Here is a 13376-nt window from a genome sequence, read left to right as displayed (position 1 = left end):
ACAGCAAGTTATCACCTCATAGGAGTCAGAATCATAAAGATAAGAAATAGTGTTGATGAGGATGTAGAGAAAAAGGAACTCTCATGCACTGTTGCTGAGAATGTAAATTGGTATGGTCACTATGGAAAATAGTATGAAGGTTCCTCAAAAAATTAAAAATAGAATACCATACAACCCAGTAATTCCACTTCTGAGTATTTTCCCAAAGAAAATCAAATACTAATTAAAAAACATATATGCATTCCTTAGGTTCAATGCAGCATTATTTACAATAGCCAAGATATAGAAGCAACTCAAGTGTACAGCAATAGATAAATGGATAAAGATCTGGGATGTGCACATACACATAAATATTACTCAACTAAGAAAATCTGCTGTCCACAACAACATGGATGGACTAGAGGGTATTATCCTAAGTTAAATACATCAGAAAAAGATAAATACCATATGATTTCACTTACATGTAAAATCTGAAAAACAAAGAAATGGACTCCTACATACAAAAAATTGGTGATTGCCAGAGGAGAGGGAGGTGGGGGATGGGCAAAACAAGGTGCAAACTTTCAGTTATAAAATAAATCACAAGAATTAGAAGTTCACCATAGAAAATATAATCAATAATATTTTAATTACTTTGTATCATGACAGATGGTAACTACATTTGTTGTGGTGAGCACTGCATAATACATACAATTGTTAAATCACTATGTCATACAGATGAAACTTATGTAACACTGTATGTTAACTATTCTTTGATTAAAAAAAGCACTAGGTGTTATGCTATATGTTGGCAAATTGAATTTAAATGAAACAAAATTTTAAAAATAGAGAAAACCTCAGAGAAGAAATAGAAGATATAAAGAACTGAATAGAAATTTTAGAACTAAAAAATACAATATCCAAGATAAAAAGCTAACTCAATGGGCTCAATAGCAGAATGGAAGTGATGAAGGAATGAATCAAGAATCAGTGAATATGAAGACAGAACAACAGAAACTACTGAATCTGCATGAAGAGAAAAATAATCATTAAGAGTTCATCAAAATTAAAAACACCTTATTGGAAAAAATGAAAAGATAAACTGTAGACTGGGAGAAGATACTTGCAAGCCATCTATCTGACTAGGAACTTGTACCTAGGATATATAAAGAGCCCTCAAAACTCGATAGTAAAAAATTAACAACCCAAATAACAAAATGAATAAAACACACAAACCAATACCTCATCAAAAAGGACATACAGATATCAAATAAACAATAAAAAAAGTTCAACTTTATTAGCCGTTATGCAAATTAAAACCACACTGGGATAGCATGACATACATATTTGAAAATTAAAATACTGTTATAATATTAAATGCTGACAAGGATATAGCATTTGATACTGAAACTGGATCACTCCTATATTGCTGGTAAGAATACAAAATGGTATGGTTATTCTGGAACATAATCTTAGTTTCTTAAAAAACTGAACACTTACCATACAACCTAGCATTTGTATTCCTGGACAAATACTTCGGAGAAATGAAAACTTATGGTCCACATAAAAACCTATACACAAATGTTTAACAGCAGCTTTGTTAATAACTAAAAATCAGAAACAACACTCATGGGTAAATAGTTAAAGCAGTACATTCATACCATGGAATCCTATTCATCAATAAAAAAGAATGAACTATTGATACATGAACAAATATTGATGGACCTCAAGGGCATTATAATGTGTGAATAAAGCTAATTTCAAAAGGCTACATACTGTAGGATTCCACTTAAAACACTGTATGTTAAATGGAATTTAAATAAAAACTTTAAAAAAAAACCCACCATTCTCAAAATGGCAAAATGATAGAGATGGAGAATAAATTAGTTGTTGCCAGAGTTAAGGATGTTGACATAGGTTGTTGGGGGAGAAGATTATGGCTATAAATTAGTAGTAAAAGGGACATTATTTGTGGTAATGGAGCACTTGTATAGCTTGGTAGTGGTAATGATTACATATATTTACATATATGATAAAGTTGCACAGAACTATACACCACCCCCCCCCCCACACACACACACACACTTGAATACAAAATTGATGAAATCTGAGAAGGGTCTTTGAATTGTACTCATTGTCATTTCCCGATTTTGGTATACTACAGGAATGTAAGATGTTACCATTGCTGGAAACTGCATGAAAAGTACACAGGAGCTCTCTATATTATTTTTGCAACTTCTTATAAAACTAAACTTTATAATAAAAAGTTAAAAAAAAAGTGTCAAAAAAGCAGGGATTATCATACCTGAGCTGATGCAGCTCATGCTGCCAGGAGATATTTTCTTGCCTTAGCTCTTCTTGCATAATCTGAAAATTTTTTGTCTTATCTTGATACTCCTGAAGTCGAGCCTTCAGTGGACGTAACTCTGTGACTTCTTGGTTGATCTGTAAGTACTGCTGCTGCAGATTCTTCAATTCCTTCAGCTTTAACCAAAGAGAAAGTAAAAGGGTAATTCAGCACATCTCATTTACCCAGCTGTAAGTCATCAGCAGCTCCCTACTGAGTCAGACACCACAACAGATTGCCAGCACCTAACAAGTTCATTAACATATTTCCAACAAGAATCTCTAAAATGGTGAAATACAGGTAGCCAGGATGGTAGGAATCACCCCCATAGAGCCACCATCAAGGCTACAAGGCCTGACCATTCTTGGAACTGCTGAAGTCCTAAGTTGACTCTAGATCTAAAGCTCAGATATAGGACAGACTTAAAGGACCTACAGTTTCTTTGTGGATGGTAACTCCCCAGAACAAGAAATGTAAATATAGACTGACTTTCCATTTAGCCTTGTGCCCTACTTAGGCTTTTAAACTTTCTTATATGGGTATCAACCTTAATTTTAGCTTAGCTGATGTTGACTATAAAAAGAAGGCAGTGATGCCCAGGCCCAGTGGGTTTAAGAGCACTTAGGCTTTGGGGTCCAACATCCTGCCCACATAGGTTGTGTAACTCTATGCATATTCCCTTACATCCTGCCCCAAGCTTTAATTTCCCATACGTATACAATTTCCCTTATCTTAATTTCCCTCACCTCCCTTATGGTATTTCTTGTTAGATTATAAGAATTAAATGAGAAAACTAATGGTAATGGTAGTAATGGTGACGGTAATAACAATGAGGATGGTACAAGGATGATGGACTAGCCTTTAATTAACAAAACTGTCTATCTACATTCCAGGTGCATCTTCAAATTCTTTATCCCCAGTACTCATTAAAAGCTTGGCAGTACAAAATGTTAGGACATCTGGATTAAAAAGGGATCTTGAACACACGTCTCTTTCACCCACTCTTGAAACATCAATAAAGCTACAAAAAAGGCATCATTTTATAAGCACAAAACACAAGAACAGGAAGAACAAGAGAGGAGTCAGCAGCAACAAAATTAATTTTGAAAGCTGAAAAGCAGATGCATAAGTGGTATCTGACTTAAAAGATCTGTGAAAGCCAAATCTTAAGCTGGCAATAAGGAAAGCTAAGAACCAATAGAACTTACTCTGCAGAATCTTCAAAAGGCTCAGGAATTAACAGCACCAGGTACCTCTGGAGAAGATGGTGATGGGGGTAGGGAGAAGGTGGTAGCTGAAATAAGGAGGATTAGATGAAAGCTGCTTAAAAAATAATTGCATCCCTAAATACTCTCCTCAGTTCCGCACCTTTGGTTAACTCTGACAACTAGTTTTATTATTTGGAGAAGGTAAAAGAAGTGTCTCCAGACCATGAAATACCAGGCACAGGTACTGCTCTAAAACAAGGGTTATCAGGTCAATATCTGCCTTCTGAAACCTTTCCCCTACTCAGCTTGGACAGCGATGGCATCCAGGCCTTTACCATCCATACAGGAAATGCGAAGTCTTCCCTAGAAAATCTGACCAGCCCAAGCAGAACTAAAGATACCAACACAGGCACTAACCACAAAACGCTTGGCAAGATCACCTTGCAATCACCAAACTCACAGCTGGTAAGCTCCATTCACAAACTTTTTAGACCTTACACTTAAACATGAAGAGTGAATCAAGGATTAACCCTCACCTGAAGAATGGCTATCATTAAGGATAGGAAGAAAGAGCTAAAAAAAAAAGTAATTCAAAAGAGTTTAGCAGGGGAAAAAATATAATACACTTGAAGATTTAAGAGAGAATATTAGAAATTAGAAACACTGTTGCAGAAAATATATTAAAGAAAAATTCATTACAAGAAAACATCAAAGAATGAAATTACCACCACTATTATTGGAGAGATAAGAACATACATCCATGTGACAAGAAAGAGAAAAAAAAGAAATCCTTATAAATTAGGAACATGATAGCAAAAATGAAAACCTCAACAAGGGTTTCTAAAAATAAAGGTGAGAAAATTTTCCCAAAGTATAGGAAAAAAAATAGAAAAGGTTAGAAATTATAGATCCAATCCAGAATGTCCCATATCTAAATAACAGGCTTTCAAAAAATAAATAATAAAAGACAACAGAGAAAAAGGACAGGGAAAATGGTAAAACATAATTCACAAGAATCTCCCAAAATTGATGAATATGACTTCTTAGACCCAAAGAAACAGACACAATGAAGAATGAAAATACACCCACATCAAAGTATATTGTCACGAAACTTCAGAATACACAGGACTAAAAAATTCTAGACATTTCAAGAAAGAAGTGAGAAATAGAAAAGGAAACATCATATTTAAAGGATTAGGAAACAGAATAGCTTTAGACTTCTGATTACAATGTAAAATAAAAGGCAAAAGATCAATGTCTTCACAATTTTAAAGGGCAATTATTTTCAGCCTAGAATTCTATACCCAGCCAAACTATCAAGCAAATATGAGTGACAAAAAGACATTTCCAATGAATTTACCACCCCTGTATCTTTTCTTAGGAAGCTACCAAAAGAGTTCTTCCAACAAAATGATGACACAAAACCAAGACACGGAAGACCTGGAATATAAGAAACAGGAGAGTGGTGAAGGGAGATATCCTACGATGAAAACAGTATCCTGGTTCATGTAACAAGAAAGAGACTCAAAATTTTATTCATAAATACAAAATTGATAGGGATAAACATCCTAAGAGGAGATGTGGTTACATGGCACTAAATCTGGAGTTAAATTACATTGATAAATACAAAGAAAACTAAGTAACAACAACAAAAACACAGTTAACTCTAAGACGAAAAATGATGCTGAGGAAAATAAAAGCAACACATCTCAGCTATCATCGCAGTCATAAAAATGTAAACACTGATGTAAACAAAAATCGTGAATTAACCAAAATTTAAATTCCATGAGGCAAATGAGGAAGGGGGTGTATATTGAATATGTGCATATGTACTGCAAAAGCAGAGGGAGGAAAAAGAACTAAACCCTGTTAGCATAAAAGAAAGTTAATAGCTAATCCAAAGAACGAAAACCCAAGATGCATTGTAAATATGATATGTAGATACTGAAAAAACACCAAAATAATAAATTAAGAAAGTTAAAAGCAAATTGCCTTGGGAGAAAGAGAAACAGAGTTGGAGTAGAGATGCTGTTTGTTTTTCTCATCAAACATACAGAACTGAGTGACAGAATTTAAGTGACATATATATGCATTTAACTTTATTTTTTAAACAAAAAATAAGACAATTTTGTTTTGTTTTAAAGCAAAAATATATTTTTTATGCACTAAATATATTCTTTATTCACTCCTCTAATCCAGATATCTAATTGTTAATCTTGAAATAGACCAGATCATCAGAAAGCTGTGTGTCTGGGACTCTATTTTAGACATCTATATAAGGAAATTATACAAAACTATTTTGCTATACAGTTACAGCAAGGAACAGCTAAACTAAACCCTATAAAACAATTATATTTACTATAAAGAAGTAAAAGATGTTTTACAACTTCATACAGTCTTGTCTACGGAAACACAGAAGAAATTTCTTGCAGGCCTCAATAAAGAATAACTATTAAGCTAACTATAAGCTAAGAATAACTATTAAGCTTATCTTTCTTCCTTTTCCCTAAAATATGGACATTGAAATTCATGTATATGGTTTTTTAATTCCTTATTTCTGATGGCTTCCAGAAAACTGGAGAAAAAATTGATGACCAATCTTTCTAAAAAGATACTGTGATACCTCCTAGGGACACTAAATTTACTGCTAGGTCTAATTTTTTTCTCTCTTATCCTCATTTTCTCTCCCTTCCCAGTTACTTGTATTATGAAAACAACTGTTCATATTTTTATATGCTTCTTCAAGTCATTTTCAGAATAGAATGAGTATAGGGGACTTCCAAGAAAGATGGCAGAGTCAGAAGATCCTAAGCTCACTTCATCTGATGGATACAACTAGATAACACCCACATCAGTGTGAATAACCCAGCAAATGACCCAAAGACTGGCAGAACAGACTCTCCATAGCTAAACTTAGAAAAGAGACCACATCAAAAATGGTAGGAAGGGGGTTTCCCTGGGTGGCTCAGCAGTTTAGCACCTGCCTTTGGCCCAGGGTGCGATCCTGGAGTCCCGGGATCAAGTCCAACGTCAGGCTCCTGGCATGGAGCCTGCTTCTCCCTCCTCCTGTGTCTCTGCCTCTCTCTCTCTCTCTCTCTCTCTTTCTCTATGTCTATCATAAATAAATAAGTAAATCTTTAAAAAAAAAAAAAGGCAAAGGCTTGGGGTAAACTTTAAAAAAAGAAAATGGTAGGAAGGATGGAAATACAGTTGGGAACCAAGCTGATCTATTAGACTGTCAATGGGAGGGAGGGACATTACAAGCACAGAGAAGGAGCAGGAGCAGACTCCACACCAAGGCCCCAAGTCACAGAGACCTGCACTGGGAAGACAAATCCCCATAACATTTGGCATTGAGCACCAGACGGTATTAATATCTAGAGTTTTAGATCTGGATCTTTAAAAATGAGCGGCTTGGCTCTGGGAGAGCTGGGGGGCAAGAGGAAACGGAGTCCCTATCAATAAACAGACAGCACAACAAACAGTCCTCCTGAGATGTACCATAAAAGAAGCATTTTGGAAAATGCCTGGGGTACACAGGAAGGAGATTTATTTATTAATCTCAGAGTGTGTGCTGGAGGGTCAGGGATTTTTGGGAGACTTCTTCAAGAACAAAAGAGCTGCTGGGCACCATTTCCCTCCTGCCCCTCAGCCTAAATATGCAGACACCTGCAGGTACAAGGAGAGGACAAATACTCTCCACGGGGATTGCTAACAGTCCACCCCCCTGCTGGGTTCTTCTCCAGACTCACCCCCTCCAACCTGGTCTTACCAGGTGTATATTCAAAGTGGTGCCACAGGTGTGGCATTGTGCAAGCAGCCCCAACAGGGGCCAGTACCACTCCAAAGTGACTCCTGTCCAAGGGAGAGGGGGAAGACAACTACACACAGTAGTTTGCAGCCTTACCAGTGGGCTGGGAGCAGACATCTGGTCTGACTGTAGGCCCTACCCAACAAAAGCCTTCAGTGGGATAACACAGTGAGAGCACCCTGCAGCTTGGTGCAACCAGAGATCCAAGAAATACTTGGTCTTACCTAATTCAAGCCCAAGGCAGCCCCAAAGTAGCCCATTAACAAAACATGGACTGAATTCTGCATACAAAGGGCAAAGGGAGCCCCTGCTGATGACCGAACTACAGGCAAACACAGCTTAGCCAAAACAGGAGGGTGCAACAACACAAATAAGATACTTCTGAAGTGCCGGGTTCTGGTTAACAAGGGAGACTGCACTACAGAGAACCACAGGACCTCTTCTTTATAAGGCTGCTACTTGCAACAGCTGAATTGATGTTGCTGACTTTCCTAACATATACACATGAAATTAAAAATACACTAGAGAGAATAAATCATACAACAGAGATAAGAGAAGTACAGATTAGTAACCTGGAGGACAGAGTAATGGAAAACAATCAAGCTGAACAGGAAGAAGAAAAAAGATTAATAAAGAATAAGAACAGATTAAGGGAACTCAGCAACATCTTCAAAAGTAACATTTGCATTATACAAATCCCAGAAGAAGAGAGAGAAAGGGGGCAGAAAATTTATTTGAAGAAATAATAGTGGGTTCCTCAAAGAGTTAAAAATAAGGCTACCCTACAATCCAGCAATTGCATTACTGGGTATTTACCCCAAAGATACAGATGCAGTGAAATGCCGGGACACCTGCTCCTCAATGTTTATAGCAGCAATGTCCATAATAGGCAAACTGGAAGGAGTCTCAATGTCCTTCCACAGATGAATGGATAAAGAAGATGTGGTCTATATATTCAATGGAATATTACTCAGCCATTAGAAAGGACGAATACCCACCATTTGCTTTGACGTGGATGGAACTGGAGGGCATTATGCTGAGTGAACTAAGTCAAACAGAGGACAATCATCATATGGTTTCACTCATATGGGGAATATAAGAAATAGTGAAAGGGATTATAAGGGAAAGGAGGGAAAATGAGTGGGGAAAATTAGGGAGACAAACCATGAGACTCCTAACTCTGGGAAATAAACAAAGGGTTGCGGAAGGGGAGGTGGTGGGGGGTTGGAGTAACTGGGGGACAATCACTAAGGAGGGCACTTGATGGGATGAGCACTGGTGTTATACTATATGTTGGCAAATCAAACTTCAATAAAAACAAAAAACAAAACAAAAACTCACACTTTCCAGGAAAGGACAAAAATAGATTTTAGTGAATAGAAAGATACCCTGTTTTTGGATAAGTAATGCCATGAAGGTATCAGTTTTCCCTAAGTTAATTTATGAATTTAGCATAGTCCTAATAAGAGAATATGCTTTTGGGACCTGGGTGGCTCAGTGGTTGAGCATCTGCCTTTGGCTCAGGGCGTGATCCCAGGAAGCAGGGAGCCTGCTTCCCCCTCTATGTCACTGCCTCTCTCTTGGTGTCTCTCATGAATGAAAAAATAAATCTTTTAAAAAAATGATAGTGGAAATTTTCCCTAATCTGGGGAAAGATACATAAATCTAGATCCAGGAAGCACAGAGAGCCCTCCAAAAAACTGACCCAGGGAGGTGCACATCAAGACACATAGTAATTAAAATGGCAAAAAGTAATGGTAAAGCATTTTAAAAGCAGCAAGAGAAAAGAACACAGTACATACAAGAAAGCCCACAAAGAAATCAGCTGATTTTTCAGCAGAAAGTTTGCAGGCATGATATACTCAAAGTGCTGAAAGAAAAAAAAAATGCAATCAAAATATATCCAGCAAGGTTGTCATTCAGAATAGAAGACATAAAGAGTTTCCCAAATGAATACATTGTTTGGGAACACATACAAATGAATGTATTCCCAAATACCACCATTAAAATAGCCTTACAAGAAATTTTAAAGGGGATTCTTCCAGTGGCAAGGAAAGACCATAAGCAGGAATAAGAAAAGTAGGAACCACAAAAGCAGGAAAATTAAGTATCTCTAGAATAACTAGTCAAGGGTTTCGCAAAATAAAAATATGTGAAGTATGACACTATACCTAAAACATGGAGGTGAGAGGAGTAAATTTTGGTTCTTTTAGAATGGGTTCAAACTTAAGCAACATTCGACTTAATACAGATTGTTATACCCATAGGATGTTATATACAAGCCCAAAGGTAACCACAAATCAAGAAACTGGCACTAGATATACAAAAGATAAAGGAGTCCAAGCACATCACTAAAGAAAGCCAGCAAACCATGAGAGAAGAGATAGAGAAGGAACAGAGAAAATTTACAAGACAACTGTAAAATGAGTAACAAAAGAGCAATACATACATACCTATCAATATTTACTTTGAATGTAAACGAACTAAACCCTCCAATCCAAAAACATAGGGTGACAGAAAAGCAAGACCCATCTATATACTGTATGCAAGACTCATTTCAGACCTAAAGACACTTGCAGATTGAAAATGAGGGGGATGGAGAAACATTTATCATGCAAATGGATTTCAAGAGAAAGCTAGGGTAGCAATAAAGATAGTAATTTTAGAAACAAAAGACACTACATAATCATAAAGGGAACAACCCAACAACATGTAACAACTGTAAATATTTATGCACCCAATATGGAAGCACCCAAACAGACAAAGCAGCTCACAACAAACATAAAACAAGTAACTGAGAGTAATACAGTAATAGTAAGGGACTAACACTCCACTGAAAGCAATGGAGGGATCATCCAAACATAAAATCAACAAGGAAACAGTGGCTTTGAATGACACACTAGACCAGATGTATCTAACAGGTATATTCAGAACATTCCAACCTAAAACAGTGGAACACACACATTCTTTTCAAGTGCACATGGAAAATTCTCCCGAAAGGACTACTAATGTTGACTAGAAAACCAGTCTCAACAAATTCAAAATGACAGAAGTCATATCTTGCATCTTTTCTGATAATGCTATACAATTAGAAATCAATCCCAAGAAAAAAATTTGGAAAGAACACAAATACACGGAGATGATATAACATGCTACTAATGAGTTGGTCAACCAAGAAATCAAACAGCAAATCAAATAATACAGAGACAAATGAAAATGAAAACACAACAACCTAAAATCTTTGGAAGGCAGCAAAAGTGGTTCTAAGAGGGAAGGTTACAGCAATACAGGCCTACCTCAAGAAGCAATAAAAATCTCAAATAAACAACTTAATCTTACACCCAAAGGAGCCAGAAAGAGAACAAACAAAACCCAAAACTAGTAGGAGGGAAATAATAGATTAGAGCAGAAAGAAACAAAAGGGAAACTAAAAATACAACAGGACAGATCAATGAAACCAGGGACCAGTTCCCAGAAAATATCAATAAAATGGATAAAATGTTGGCTAGACTCATCAAAAAGAGAGGCAGGGAGGGAGGGAGGGACAGAGGGCATGCAAGTGAGCCTTTGAGAACTCAAAATCAGAAATGAAAGAGGAGAAATAACAACTGATACCACAGAAATACAAAGAGATTATTATGAAAAATTATATGTCTACAAATTGGACAACCTGGAAGAAATGGATAAATTCCTAGAAACATTTAATCTACCAAAACTAAAGCAGGAAATATAGAAAATGTGAATAGCCTGATAATCGGCAAAGAAACTGAATCAGTAATCAACAAACTCCCAAGAAACAAGACGGTTTCACAAGTGAATTCTATCAAACATGTGAAGAAGAATTAATCCTGTTCTTCTTAAACTATTCCAAAGAGTAGATGTGGAAGGAAGCTTCCAAATTCACTGTATGAGGTTAGCATTCCTGATTCCAAAACCAGATAAAGACACCACTAAAAAAGAGAATTAAAGGTCAACAACTCTGAAGTATGTAGATGCAAAAATCCTCATCAAAGTATTAGCAACTGGGATCCCTGGGTGGCGCAGCGGTTTGGCGCCTGCCTTTGGCCCAGGGCGCGATCCTGGAGACCCGGGATCGAATCCCACATCAGGCTCCCGGTGCATGGAGCCTGCTTCTCCCTCTGCCTGTGTCTCTGCCTCTCTCTCTCTCTCTCTCTGTGACTATCATAAATAAATAAATAAATAAAAATTAAAAAAAAAATAAAGTATTAGCAACTAAATCCAACAAGACATAAAAAAAAAAAATCATTTATCATGATCCAGTAGAACTTACTCCTGGGATGCAGGGTGCTTCAATATGCACAAATAAATAAACACCACATCAATAAGAGAAAGGATAAGAAGTATATGACCTTTTCAATAAAGTAAGAAAAAGCAGGACACCTGGGTGGCTCAGTGTGTGATCTTGGGGTCCTGGGATCCAGTCCCACATCGGGCTCCCTGCGTGAAGTCTGCTTCTCCCTCTGCCTGTGTCTCTGCCTCTCTTTCTCTCTGTCTCTCATGAATAAATAAATAAAATCTTTAAAAGTAAAAAAGAAAATAAAAAGCATCTGACAAAAAAAATCCATTCGTGATTAAAAAAAAAAAACCTCTCAACAAAATAGGTGTAGAGGGAACATATCTCAACATAATAAAGGCCTTATATGAAAAACCCACAGCTAACATCATAGTCAGAGGAAAAAACTGAGAGCTTTCCCCCTGAGGTCAGGAACAACACAAGGATTTCCTCTCACCACTTTTCTTCACATTGTACTGGAAGTCCTAGCCACAGCAATCAGATAAGAAAAAAAATAAATAAATGGCATCCAAACTGGTAAGAAAGAAGACTTTCATTACTTGCAGATGACATGATATTATATATAGAAAACCATAAAGACACCACCAAAACCACCACCACTACTAAAACTGATAAATGAATTCAATAAGGTCGCAGGATAGAAGATCAATACATAGAAATCTGTTGCATGCCTCTATAATGAACCAACAGAAAGAGAAATTAATAAAACAGTCCCACTTAAAATTGCAACCAAAAATAATAAAAGACGTAGTAATAAGGTTAACCAAAGAGGTGAAAGACCTGTACTCTGAAAACTATAAAACATTGATGAAAGAAATTAAAGATGACACAATCAAATGGAAAGATATTCCATATTCATGGATTGGGAGAGTAAATATTGTTAAAATGTCAATATACCCAAAGCAATCCATAATCAAATGCAATCCCTATCAAAATACCAACATTGTTTTCCACAAAACTAGAAAAAATACTAAAATTTGTATGGAACCACTAAAGACCCTGAATAGCCAAAGCAATCTTGAAAAAGAACAAAATTAGAGGTATCACTATCCCAGATTTCAAGCTATACTACAAAGCTGTACTAGTCAAAACAGTCTGGTATTGACACAAAAACAGACTATACATATAGATCATTGGAACAGAACAGAGAGCCCAGAAACAAACTTGTGATTATTAGTCAATTAATGTATGAAAAATAAGACAAGAATATGTAATGGAAAAAAGACAGTCTCTTCAACAAATGGTGAAATGGGAATGGAATGGAAAACTGGACAGCTACATGCAAAAAATGAAACTTTCTTACACTACATACAAAAATCCTAAATGGATTAAAGACTTAATTGTGAGACCTGAAACCATAAAAATCCTAGAAGAGAGCACAGGCAGTAATTTCTTTGGTATTGGCCCTAGCAACATCTTTCTTGATACATCTCCTGAGGCAAGGGAGACAAAAGAAATAATAAATTATTGGAACTACATCAAAATAAAAAGCTTCTGTACAACAAAGGAAACAATCAACAAAAAAGGAAAATATACTGAATGGCAGAAGGTATTTGTAAATGATATATCCACTAAAGGTTTAGTATCCAAAATATAAAAAGAACTTTTGTTAAAAAAAACTCTATACACACACACACACACACAAAATCCAATTTAAAAATGGGCAGAAGACAGGAACATTTTTCCAAAAAAGACATACAGATGGCCAAAAGACAC

At 36.3% G+C, this 13376-nt stretch overlaps 1 protein-coding gene across 9 annotated transcripts in view; it reads right to left on the bottom strand.

The window, feature by feature from the left end:
- The window catches only part of GOLGB1 (golgin B1), a 90570-nt gene that overhangs the window by 15783 nt on the left and 61411 nt on the right, over positions 1-13376 (bottom strand). For all 9 annotated transcript variants that reach the window (XM_072811581.1, XM_072811585.1, XM_072811586.1 and 6 more), the window contains one exon: positions 2285-2463. In XM_072811581.1, the coding sequence (XP_072667682.1) occupies positions 2285-2463 (179 nt within the window). The remainder of the gene's footprint in view (positions 1-2284; positions 2464-13376) is intronic.

This window comes from Canis lupus, chromosome 35 (assembly GCF_048164855.1).
Source record: "Canis lupus baileyi chromosome 35, mCanLup2.hap1, whole genome shotgun sequence".
Classification (NCBI taxonomy): Eukaryota; Metazoa; Chordata; class Mammalia; order Carnivora; family Canidae; genus Canis; species Canis lupus.
This window is presented reverse-complemented; position numbering and strand designations above follow the sequence as displayed.